The 13,202-nt window shown below is 45.2% G+C and overlaps 1 protein-coding gene across 1 annotated transcript in view; it reads left to right on the plus strand.

Annotated features, from left to right (window-relative positions):
- Positions 1–13,202, plus strand: part of cacna1da (calcium voltage-gated channel subunit alpha1 Da) — a 124,822-nt gene that overhangs the window by 46,948 nt on the left and 64,672 nt on the right. The window contains exons 6-8 of the mRNA XM_090205269.1: positions 3,904–4,056; positions 4,181–4,377; positions 4,855–4,958. Of these exons, the coding sequence (XP_090061395.1) occupies positions 3,904–4,056; positions 4,181–4,377; positions 4,855–4,958 (454 nt within the window). The remainder of the gene's footprint in view (positions 1–3,903; positions 4,057–4,180; positions 4,378–4,854; positions 4,959–13,202) is intronic.

The following is a 13,202-nucleotide window of genomic DNA, read 5'->3' on the forward strand; positions in this document are numbered from 1 at the left end:
ACCTGATTTTCATTATTTCATTTGAGTGATTTAGCAGAGCGACTTACAGTAAGTGCATTCATCTTAAGATAACTAGGTGGGACAACCACCGATCAACAGTCACGTGTGCAGGGTTGCAGGTGTGATTGCATAGTACAGTTGAAATCTTAGGCTCCGAGCTCCAACATGCAGGACAAAGTGAAATAAAATAATGAAAATGGTGATTAAACAATAAAAATCAAAAGAGCACGATGTACATCATAACAACTGTAGCAGTGGTGAATATGTCCATTGGAGTGGAGGCTGAGTAAAGACTGTTGAGGTGGTGAGAGGGAATGGCCATAGGGGGAGCAGCATGACCATTGAGGTGGTGTGGGGACCAAGTGAAATAAAAAACATAACATGTTATATATAAACTCAGCAAAAAAAGAAGCGTCCTCTCACTGTCAACTGCGTTTATTTTCAGCAAACTTAAGATGTGTAAATATTTGTATGAACATAACAAGATTCAACAACTGAGACATAAACTGAACAAGTTCCACAGACATGTGACTAACAGAAATGGAGTAATGTGTCCCTGAACAAAGGGGGAGTCAAAATATAAAGTAACAGTCAATATCTGGTGTGGCCACCAGCTGCATTAAGTACTGCAGTGCATCTCCTCCTCATGGACTGCACCAGATTTGCCCGTTCATGCTGTGAGATGTTACCCCACTCTTCCACCAAGGCACCTGCAAGTTCCCGGATATTTCTGGGGGGAATGGCCCTAGCCCTCACCTTCCGATCCAACAGGTCCCAGGCATGCTCAATGAGACTGAGATCCTTGCTCTTCGCTGGCCATGGCAGAACACTGACATTCCTGTCTTGCAGGAAATCACACACAGAATGAGCATTATGGCTGATGGCAATGTCATGCTGGAGGGTTGTGTCAGGATGAGCCTGCAGGAAGGGTACCACATGAGGGTGGAGGATGTCTTCCCTGTAACGCACACCGTTGAGATTATCTGCAATGACAACAAGCTCAGTCCGATGACGCTGTGACACATGGCCCCAGACGATGACGGACCTTCCACCTCCAAATTGATCCTGCTCCAGAGTACAGGCCTCAGTGTAAACGCTCATTCCTTCAACGATAAAGGCAAATCCGACCATCACCCCTGGTGAGATAAAACCGTGACTCGTCAGTGAAGAGCACTTTTCGCCAGTCCTGTCTGGTCCAGCGACTGTAGGTTTGTGCCCACAGGCGACGTTGTTGCCGGTGATGTCTGGTGAGGACCTGCCTTAGAACAGACCTTCAAGCCCTCAGTCCAGCCTCTCTCAGCTTATTGCAGACAGTCTGAGCACTGATGGAGGGATTGTGCTTTCCTGGTGTAACTCGGGCAGTTGTTGTTGACATCCTGTACCTGTCCCGCAGGTGTGATGTTCGGATGTATCAATTCTGTGCAGGGGTTGTTACACGTGGTCTGCCACTGTGAGGACGATCAGCTGTCCGTCCTGTCTCCCTGTAGGGCTGTCTTAGGCTTTTCACAGTACGGACATTGCAATTTATTGTCCTGGCCACATCTGCAGTCCTCATGCCTCCTTGCAGCATGCCTAAGGCACATTTACGCAGATGAGCAGGGACCCTGGGCATCTTTCTTCTGGTGTTTTTCAGAGTCAGTAGAAAGGCCTCTTTAGTGTTCTAAGTTTTCATAACTGTGACCTTAATTGCCTCTGTAAGTTGTTAGTGTCTTAATGACTGTTCCACAGGTGCATGTTCATTAATTGTTTATGGTTCATTGAACAAGCATGGGAAACAGTGTTTAAACCTTTTACAATGAAGATCTGTGAAGTTATTTGGATCTCTATGAATAATTTTTGAAAGACAGGGTCCTGAAAAAGGGACATTTATTTTATATACTGTATATATACATATTAACAACTGCAAGTTATGAATGTTGTTGGGATGGGGGCAGAGTAAAAGTAAGTTTGGGGGGGACGGTAAGTGACCGTTGAGGGGGTGTGGGGGATAAATGTCCATAGGTGGAGTATCAGGTTGGAGCAGATAACTGACTAGTGGTGGCTGTTCAGCAGCCTGATGGTCTGAGGGTAGAAATGATTGGCCTGTCTTCCAGTTTTTGCCATGATGCTCCTGTACTGCCTAATTGTTAATCAGGCCTACTATTGTTGTGCCGTCAGCGAACTACAGGAGGGGACGGAGGACGCACCCCTGTGGACACACCCATGTTGAGAATCAGTGTCGAGGAGGAATTGTTGCCTACCTTTTTTTTCTCAACCTTCCCTCTCTGCACCTTCACGTTGTCTTGAGATAAAGGTGATCAATGTGTGTTCCAGTGGGTTCTATTCCTGCATACACATCACGAACATCTTAACTAGGGCTGGGAATTGTCAGGTACCTCACAAACTCCGTAAAAATCAATTTAACCTCATGAAACACGTTCTCGGGCATTGCTTTACCATCTTTATTTATACTTTATTTCACCCCAATTTTGTGGTATCCAATTGGTAGTTACAGTCTTGTCTCATCACTGCAACTCCAGTACGGACTCGGGAGAGGCGAAGGTCGAGAGCCATGCGTCCTCCGAAACACAACCCAACCAAGCCGCTCTGCGGGGTAACACTGTACACCTGTTGATGGTGTCAGCGTGCACTGCGCCCAGCCAGCCACAGGAGTCGCTAGTGCGTGATGGGACAAGGACATCCCTGCCGTCCAAACCTTCCCCTAATCCGGACGACGCTGGGCCAATTGTGCGCCGCCCCATGGGTCTCCCGGTCGCGGCTGGCTGCGACAGAGCCTGGACTCGAACCCAGAATCTCTAGTGGCACAGCTAGCAGTGTCTTAGACTACTGCGCCACCCGGGAGCTCCACCGTTTAACAGAAATGTCCTTACTTAATGTAGTAAGAAGCAACCGACGTGTTATCAGGAGGCATACTCTTAACGATGGTCAGGGACAACTCTTGTTGGGGTAGCACCAGATGAAGTATTACCTGCATTTGGTTCCTATTTCCTGGGTCAATCCTTAAGAAATATAGATCTGCTCAAAACACGTTGGTATACTCACTAGGTATAGGATGATAAATAACAGAGTTTTGGCACAGGTACATCCAACTAGCACTAGTTAACGTTAACAACCAAGCAATTTAAAAAAAAATCTAGACTTGGGGTCACAGTATTTTTTAAATATATTTTTTTACACTGTTTGGACTTACGTGACCCCCCAAAAATGCTTAGCCGGCCCGCCCAAGGATTACAATAGCAGGAAAATCCTAGTTATTTCCGAAATGCTATATCCAGTCTTTCATAAGATAAAATTCTTGATTATTCATGCGTGTGCAATATATTACTATTTTCAGATTTTTCATTCATAGAGTTTAGATGTGTATGAGTCTTATTTTTAAAAGTGACGCTATATATCCAATGTTTAGCTGGAATGGAATATTTGTGTCCTATCTATTTGACTGTGATATGTGGTTGTCTCACCTAGCTATCTTAAGATGAATGCACTTACTGTATGTCTCTCTGGATAAGAACATCTGCTAAATGACAAATGTCAAATGTAAATGTTTTAGGCGCAGATCTCATATGACATATTATTGTAGAAACGGAATCATTTCAAACCCTGATTACATTGGGATACGATCACATATGCCTCTATTTATGCGTGGCAATACTTGGGAAATAATTTTTACGTCCAAGAAGTTAAGCATTTATAATAATAATAATTAAAGTAATGGTAAAGACAGGAGACGCGAGGTGAGACTCGTTACCCCCGTCACCAGGGAGATATGTGGTCTGGATTCAAGAGCGTTTACTAAACGACCTTGACTCAAATTCAACCACACACAGTATTACTCTAACACACGCACGCACAAACACCTAGCTATGTCGTCCTTCTCTAACACAAATGTTTGACTCTCTGTAGGTTTACAGGTTGTGTTGAACTCCATTATTAAAGCCATGGTTCCTCTCCTCCACATCGCCCTGCTGGTCCTGTTTGTCATCATCATCTACGCCATCATCGGCCTTGAGCTCTTCATTGGTAAAATGCACGCTACCTGCTTCTTCCCCAGCACAGGTAAGAGCGTGTGTGCGTGCGTACATGCTTGCGTGCATCTTACCATCTGTGTGTGTGTACATGGCTATTGCATTTGTGGTTTCAGTCTCTCTCTTTCCGGCTGCCCACCCCCCTCTCTTTGTAGGCATGATAGCGGAGGACGAGCCGGCTCCATGTGCGATCTCAGGGCACGGGCGCCAGTGTCCCATCAATGGCACCGAGTGCAGGGAGGGCTGGCACGGCCCCAACGACGGCATCACCAACTTTGACAACTTCCTGTTCGCCATGCTGACCGTGTTCCAGTGTATCACCATGGAAGGCTGGACGGACGTGCTCTACTGGGTGAGGCTCATAGAGATCATATCAAATCAAATTGCGTTTGTCACATGCGGCCGAATACAACAGGTGTGGTGGACCTTACAGTGAAATGCTGACTTACAAGTTCTTTCCCAACGATGCAGTTGAATTCTTTTCAAATCGTATGTGCCCTCCGTTTGAACTTTGACCTGCTCACTCCCTCTGAGAGCTGATGTGTCAGAAGATTAGTCATTAGGCCTGGATGTGACTGACATTCAAATGATTAAAGGTTCAGTCAAGACTTTCTCTATATATCGGAGTCCCAGAACCATCCCTCACCTTTTTTTCTCTCACTCTCAACTGTAAAGAGGGTTTTTCCCCTTCGTCTTGCAGTCTTAGCAAACTTTTTTTCTCACCTGTCTCTACCTCTGACGATCCACGTTATTCTCTTTCTCTTCCTCCCCTCTTTCTTCTTCTTCTTCTTCTTTCCCCATCTCTCTCTGGTGATGGATGCTCCTCCAGATGAATGATGCTATGGGTCTAGAGCTTCCATGGGTCTACTTTGTATCTCTGGTCATCTTCGGCTCCTTCTTTGTTCTGAACCTGGTTCTGGGAGTGTTGAGCGGGTAAGACACCTCTGTCTCTCTCTCTCTCTCTCTCTCTCTCTCTCTCTCTCTCTCTCACTCTCTCTCTCTACGCCTGTCTTTCTGTTAACCTGCTACTCTGGCCACATACAGGTCTAACTGTCTGTCTGTCTGTCTGTCTGTCTTTCTCTATGTCTGTGTGTTTCTCTCTATGTCTTTCTGTACGTGTCTGTCTGTCTGTCTGTCTTTCTCTCTACGTCTTTCTGTACGTGTCTGTCTGTCTGTCTTTCTCTCTACGTCTTTCTGTACGTGTCTGTCAGTCTGTCTTTCTCTCTACGTCTGTCTGCCTGTACGTTTGTCTGTCTGGTAACCTGCTGCTTTGGGCCCAACGTCTTCTTTGTTAGTTGAATCATTCTGGGCTCCTTTTTCATGCTTAATCTTGTGCTTGGTGTGCTGAGTAGGTAATCGGCTGAGGGTGCTGTGTGCTCTGCAGTGTGTGTGTGTGTTTGTGTGCGCTGTGTACAGTGCGTGTGCTATGCCGGGTGAGACAAGCAAAAGACCATGGAGTGGCTTGCTTTGTATAGTGTTGGGGAATGGTGAGAAAGTCTCCGGGAGACAGATAACAGGTACGGCGATACTCAGTCACTGGTAATACAACACAATTTAAATCAGACTGATGCTGTTTCACAGCCCTGGCCACCACAAGCATAACCTTTGTTGACCTCTCATTCGTTTTGCATTGCGTCTCCTCGCTATGGCAACCGACAGCGAAGGGAGCCGTTACCCCCACCCCAACCCCCGTCATCTCCACTACCACCCAAACTCCCGAGAGAGGAAATTAATCTCATTCCTCGCCCTTCACTAAGCTCTCTCGCTCCAGTATCTACTGCCGCTTCCATTCCCCTGGGGGAGGAAGCGTGTTAGTGGGGGTGAGATGTTAGTTTATAATACTCGCTAGTCTATGGCCAGCAGCACTCAGAGGATGCGTGCTCTTTCTTAGAGGGTTCCGTTGGTGGTTGGCAATGTTCCTGGGTTATGACCCCTTCTCTCTGTTAAGCCATATACTTTTTTTTTTTAAACGCTGTGAATCATTTTTTGGGAAGTGTGAAGTTTTGCTTGAGGTGTAGACTAGTGGCGGATCAAGTTAAGAGAAAATTACAGTGGAGTGTGACGTATAGTAATTGTCGATGATTATAGGCATTCGTATGTCATACTGTAATATGTTATGAATGGGACTGATTATTCAAGTAGCAAATTACGTCGGAACAAGACCCGCTGGGCAAAACAGAACAGCTAAATGAACGTTTGTTTTTACAAATTGACGTATCAATTTCCAATGTATACAATAATTGTGACGTGGACGTGTTATATTCACATTCATTGCATGTTATATCCTCTCCCGCTAAAACCTTTTGGCTTCCAGAAAGTTCTATCGTGAGTATTTAGCAGGCCTTTGCAAACACATGCCTCTGGGAACATTCTGAGAACCACCATTTTTAAAATGTTTTTTTATTGAAACTTTATTTAACTAGGCAAGTCAGTTAAGAATAAATTCTTATTTTTTACAATGATGGCCTACTCCGGGTGCTTATTTTAGTGTCCATAAAAACGAGAAAAAATAAATAATAATCTGAATAATAATAAAAAACATAAAGAAAAAAGTATCTGTTTAAACAATAATAAAAAAATAATACAATTACATGTGACCATAAAAATGAAAAATTTAAATAATAATAATAATAATTAAACAAATAAAATGTATTTTTAAAATGGTTTAAACCATTTTTTTTTTAAATCATACAATTACATGTGCATTTGAAATGCAGATATGGCCCTGCGTATGACTGCTAGGGGGCAATGCAGTTTAATCTACCGTAGTCATGGTTACCAGATACCCCACCCACTCAGCAACGATGGTAGTTAATGCCGTTTTTAGGTTCTCTGCTGTGTTTCTATCCTCCATGCTCTCAGTGGTCAGTACATGGGACTTCATGTCCCACTCCTCATCAATGTGATGGCTCGTTGCAATGATGCATGACTGTATATTCATAGAGGTCCGTCCATCTGTTGTTAACACCACTGTATGGGCCGTTGGAGAGCACGCGCTTTGTACTTGCAGAGCAATCATTGTACATTTTCTCCGTCCGTGCCGTCACTTTCTTTTCCTGACATGGCATCTTGTAGTCTGGTTCCAGATATGCCATCAGGGCATTGAAGCCGGCATCCTCTACCATTGACAATGGCTGCATATCAACTACAATCGTTTCTGTAATCAGCGCTGTGGCTTCCTCACGCCTTTATCTTACTTCTTTCCTGTGAAGACCCAGTCTATTGTCTCTTGTTCGGAGGCCTGCGTTGCTGCTAGCAACAGTTTGGGTCTCAAGGTGCCTCCCTTTCAGGTGGTTACGCATTGCACCTGTACTGCCACTATAGCTCATTTCCACTTCGCCACGTTTGCATTTCACCTACTTACTTAACTTCTCAAAGTATTGCCATGCCGGACTTCGCTGCTGTCGCTTCCCTGTCTCACTCTCTGTCGTTTTCCCAACTGTTAACGACGATGGCTTGCGGAGCGCTTTATATCCTTTGGCAAATGATTTGAAAGATGCAGATCTCCTTCAACGAACATGACAGCGTTGCTGCATTAGGTATTTGTTGAGTTTATGGTGGGGCGATATTGGTTGGTGACCTTCTTCTACGACATGTTACTCTAACTATCGCGATAGTATATGTTTTATTTGTTAAATGCGTCGTAAACAACAGGTGTAGACTAACAGTGAAACAAATGCTTACGTACAGGTCCTTTTCCAACAATGCAGAGTTAAAGCAGCTCTGTGCAGAAATCGCTATGCATTTCGCCTAATTTCAGTTTATGTGACAAAACAAGCACGTATAGTGTGACTGAGGTAGCTAGGCACGTATAGGTAGGGGTAAAGTGACAAGGCAACAGGATAAATAATAGACAGAAGTAGCAGTGTATGTGGTGAGTGTGAAAGTGTGTATGTGTGTGTGTGGCATCAGTATGCATGTGTGCGCGCATGTTATGTGGGTGTATGTAGTCAGTGCAAGAGAGTTGTGCAAAAAAGGGTCAATGCAGGTAGTCCTGGTAGCCATTTGGTTATCTATTTAGCGGTATTGTTTAGCAGTCTTATGGCATGGGGGTAGAAAATGTTCAGGGTCCTGTTGGTTCCAGACTTGGTGAACTGGCACCGCTTGCCATGTGGTAGCAGAGAGAACAGTCTATGGCTTTGGTGGCAGTAGTCTTTGACCATTTTTTGGGCCTTCCTCTGACACCGCCTGGCATAGAGGTTCGGGACAACTGGGAGCTGGGCCCAAGTGATGTACTGGGCCGTACTCACCACCCTCTGTAGCACCATGTGGCCGGGTGCCTTGCAGTTACTGTACCAAGCGGTGATGCAGCCAGTCAAGATGCTCTCAATGGTGCAGCTGTTCAACTTTTTGAGGATTTGAGGGCCCATGTCAATCTAACACTAGTGCTTTTCGTCCCTCTGAACAGGGACCCTCGGAACACGACAACAAAACATTGACAACAAAACATTGTTCCCTATCGCTCCACAAAAGCCGCAGCTCTTTTCTGAGCAAGAGAAACAACTACTTCAAGGTTGTCACCGACTGAAATGCAACCAGTACGCACCTCTAACTAGCTAGCTATTTCACACTGGTTACACCAAATCTTTTCAGATTCCTGAGGGGCAAGAGGTGCTGTTGTACCCTCTTCACAACTGTGTGGGTGTGTGTGGACCATGTTAATTCCTTAGTGATGTGGAACTTTAAGCTCTCGACCCGCTCCTCTACAGCCCCATCAATGTGGATGGGTACGTGCTCGCCCCTCAGTTTCCTGTAGTCCACGGTTAGATCCTTGGTCTTACTGACATTGAGGGAGAGGTTGTTGTCCTTGCACAACACTGCCATGTCTCTGACCTCCTCCCCATAGGCTGTCTCATCATTGTTGGTGATCATTCCTACCACCGTCATGTCATCTGCAAACTTGATGATGGTGTTGGAGTCATGCGCGGCCACACAGTCATGAGTGAACAGGGAGTACAGGAGGGGACTAAGCACACACCCCTGAAGGGCCCCGTTTTGATGATCAGTGTGATGAATGTGTTTTTGCCTACCCTCACCGCCTGGGGGCAGCCTGCAAGAAGTCCAGGAGCCAGTTGCGGAGGGAGTTGTTCAGTCCCAGGGTCCTGAGCTGGGCATGGAGGGCACTATGGTGTTGAATACTGAGCTGTAGTCAATGAACAGCATTCATACATAAGCATTCCTTTTGTCCAGGTCTGTGAGGGCAGCGTGGAGTGCAATAGAGATTGCGTCATCTGTTGGGCTGGTATGCGAATTTGAGTGGGACCTAGGTGTCTGGGATGATGGTGTTGATCTGAGCCATGACCAGCCTTTCCAAAGGATTTCATGGCTATAGATGTGAGGCCGGTTACCATGGTGTTTTTGGGCAGGGGAACTATGATGGTCTGGTTGAAACAAGTTGGTATTACAGACCGGGGCAGGGATAGGTTGAACATGTCAGTGAAGACACTTGCCAGTATGATATAATAGTTTTGCACCGTTAATGACTAGATTATTCCAGACTCTGCATAGTTTTTTGCATATTTACTATATTATAGTCAAATTCTCATTAATAGTCACATTATAGTCACATTCTCATTAAATAATCTTAGTATGGCTTCAACATATTCAACATATTGATTGAGGGTGGCAGGTAGCCTAGTGGTTAAGATCATTGGGTCAGTAACCGAAAGGTCACTGGTTTGAATCCCTGAGCCGACTACTAGGAAAAACCTGCCGATGTGCCCTTGAGCAATCCTAATTGCTCTAGATAAGAGAGTCTGCTAAGCTATTAAAACGTTAATATTGATACAACCTAACTGATTAAACTGCTGCATTTATATTTGTAAAGTTCAAGTAGAGTATTGTCTTGCACATCATGATATATCGCATTGCACTTCACTATAGATCGACAAAGTCAAATGTCACGATATTCGATTTATTCATATATTGGCCAATCCTAGTTTTAAAAAAAATAAAAAATTCCTCTTTGTGATTACATTGGTTTTCGGCTATGTTCCAAATGTTAACGACAGGGTTGGAAATGAACACCCGCCAAATGCGGGTAGATTTGGTCATTGGCAGGTAACAATGGATCTTTCACCAGCCACGTTGGTGGATGGTCACACAGCATCTGGGAGACTTTTTTGAATCCAAAACCCACATGTAGAAGTTGGTGGAATTGACGAGAAAAGTTACTCACGTGTGACTTTGCGATCGTGTTTCTTGGCCAGTTACATAGTTTTGTTCACATGCGATATGATTTCATTTGCTAGGTTGCTGCAACTATCTGCTGCTAGGAAGATCATCGCAGTCTAAGATTTCTTTCATCACAGACAAGCAAGTGCCCAAGTATCCACGGTAACGGCCCACACATATTTTTGTCTCACCTAATGATTGTGCTTGATTGAGCATGGATCAGGGCCGGCCCTGGACGTTCTGCCTCCCTAGGCGAGACAATGGACAGAGAAATAGGCATTCTTACCATATTTCTCAATGTCAAACCAGAGTGTCTTGTTTGCAACGCTTTTGGCAAATAATAACATTTTAGACATCCTTACGAAATCTAAGCATGTCACTTTCAAAAGATACCTTTACCACACAGTCAGAGGCTCTGCCGACGCCGAAGAATGTTGTATAACCCAGCAACAGAAGTGCTTCCCGAAGAGGTGCCTGGGATTAAACAAACATCTTCTCTCTTCAGGAAGAGAAAAGCTCAAATGAATAGGGACAGAATAGCAAAGTACATTTGTTACACCCCCTCGAATATTATAGGCTACAGCTCAGCTTCAGATTTTCATAGAGAGGAATCAATATATCCCCATATGCATTGGAGTCACGTCGTTCGCGGGCATTTCTCGTCAATTCCACCAACTTCTACATGTGGGTTTTGGATTCAAACAGGTAGGCTTATCATTTATTTTTTGGAATAGGAAGAAATAGGCTCCAATTATATATGTAATTTGATGATTATTTATGCCCGTACATTGAGTTTATTTACATGTCGAAGTTGATTGTACAACATCAGTTTCAGAATGTATTTATTTCGACCTAGAGTGGCCTCTTTCCTCTGCTGTGGTGCTGCATTGCAGTCAGTGATGCGTTCTCACTGTTGCTGTCCATGGTCCTGAAATCAAATTGTCTGAGAGAGACAGAGAGGAAGAAAGAGGGGAGAGAGAGAGAGAGAGAGAGAGAGCGAGAGAGAGAGAGAGATTAGGATGCAGTCTATTTAAATCTAAAGAATACAAAGTAAACGGGCGATAGATAATTGAGTAATCTTACAAATGAATGCGAGTGTATGATCAACACTTACCTTTCGTTCAAAGACAAGTTGACTCGCCTGGCTTTCCTGGCAGCAAAAGCATGTGCATACATGCTTGTTGGAGGTTGATTTCGTAAGACAACTCATGCTCAATTGATATGGCGGCGAGTCCATTGAGTGTCTCTCTTGATTCATAGTAGAGCGCAGGTAGTTTTTGATGCGTCTGAGCTTGGAGAATGTGCACTCCACTTGCCACTGACACGGGGACTGTGAGAAGAACTCTCAGGACAACAAAGGCATTGGGATACAAAAAGGCCATTTGGTGTCTGGATATGTACATTGAGTGATTTTGCCTCACTGTCCACTGACTTTGAGCTCATTACACAGATAATTTGCTTCGATGTCTCTGGAATCCCTGTGCGTAAGGGTCCTCTCCAGTGTTGCAGTCCCTGGTAAGCGCTGCAGTGTCCATGTCCTAGATGGTGGGAATGTTGTACCGGATGCTGAAAACACTGCTGTGCTCTTCAAAGCTGCGTAAAGTGCTCGTTGATGGACTGGATAGCAGAATCAAGAATCTGATTAAAGAAATGTACTTTGAATTTCTGCTGAGGGTCAGTCACGGGCTCGTCCTCACCCTCGTAGCGAAACATATACCTTTTCTTCCTGGGACGGACCGTGGGCTGCACTGTGAAACAGGGCTCAATACCCAACTATTTTGCGCTTGCTAATGCACCAGCCCTGGTTGAGTTCAGTTAAGCCACTACTAGTGAAAGGTTAAAACTCACTGCCAGCAAACTCTTACTGGTGATGTTGACTTCGAACAAGATGTCATACCAAATGACCACTGGCACATGAAGCCAAAATTGTTCATCTTTTTGCAATGCTGATTGCCTCCAAACTTGTTTTAGCACCACAGCTGTCTGTGAGCTTGGTGTCGGTGGCGATCGACAACAGGGCATCCTAAATCTCCCCGAGTTGGTAACGCACAGGTTTCACTGCCTCCACCCGGCTCTCCCATCTCGTGGTGCTGAGAGGTCTCACTGTGAGTCCATCTTTTACCTGCTCTTTCAGCACGTCCCAGCGGTGCGTAGATCCAGATAAAAAATGTATAAATCTCTTGGATGGTGTTAAAAATCTCAGCCGCCTCCAAACAACACGATGCTGCATCAGAGAGAACCAGGTTCAGCAAGTGTGCGCTGCATGGCACAAAACAAGGCCCTCGGATTGACATCCTGCGCTCTCTTTTGAATGCTGCTGTGCCTCCCTCGCATATTCGCCCCGTTGTCATATCCCTGAACCTCTCACGTCCGTGATGGCGACGTCATGTTTCTGTCGTTTTGAGATGAGCAACTCCCACCCCCCCTTGCGTAAAGCAGTCCACTAAACTCCAGGAAGTGCTCACTTGTGCGCACTGCCCCATCATCCCCTGTTGAAAGAAACCGCACCACCGTGGTCATCTGCTCTGTTTTGCTCTTGTCTGGTGCGCATTACACACTGTCGGCTGGATATATTGTGCCAGCATGTCAATGATTTCATTCTGGATTATTTTACCCGAGGTAGTGCACATGTGTTTCTTTGGACTGTATTCTCCTTACACTCTCCTTCATGATTCCATCAAAGATACCCAGCATTTCCACAAACTTCAGAAGTTTCCCATTATTTGGCTCGTTCAGCCTGTCGGTGGTCCCGCGTAACGCAATGTTCTTTGGTGGCCGTTACACTTATCAGGGCTATGAGCTTCTGCAGCACCTGCTGCCAGTGGAGAGTCTCTCCGTCAATAGCCCGTTTGGGGCTTGGGCATCAATAGTTTGCTTGGCCACCAACCTGATATCCCGCACCTTCCACCTCTGCAAACTATCTAGGTGGTCATGCGACTTCTCATGCGAGCTGAAGAGGGTGGCACAGATTCTTCCAGTCCCTGGTTCCATCCCTGACCAGCG

The sequence above is a fragment of the Oncorhynchus mykiss genome, chromosome 17 (assembly GCF_057628025.1).
Source record: "Oncorhynchus mykiss isolate SJ-2025 chromosome 17, ASM5762802v1, whole genome shotgun sequence".
NCBI lineage: Eukaryota > Metazoa > Chordata > Actinopteri > Salmoniformes > Salmonidae > Oncorhynchus > Oncorhynchus mykiss.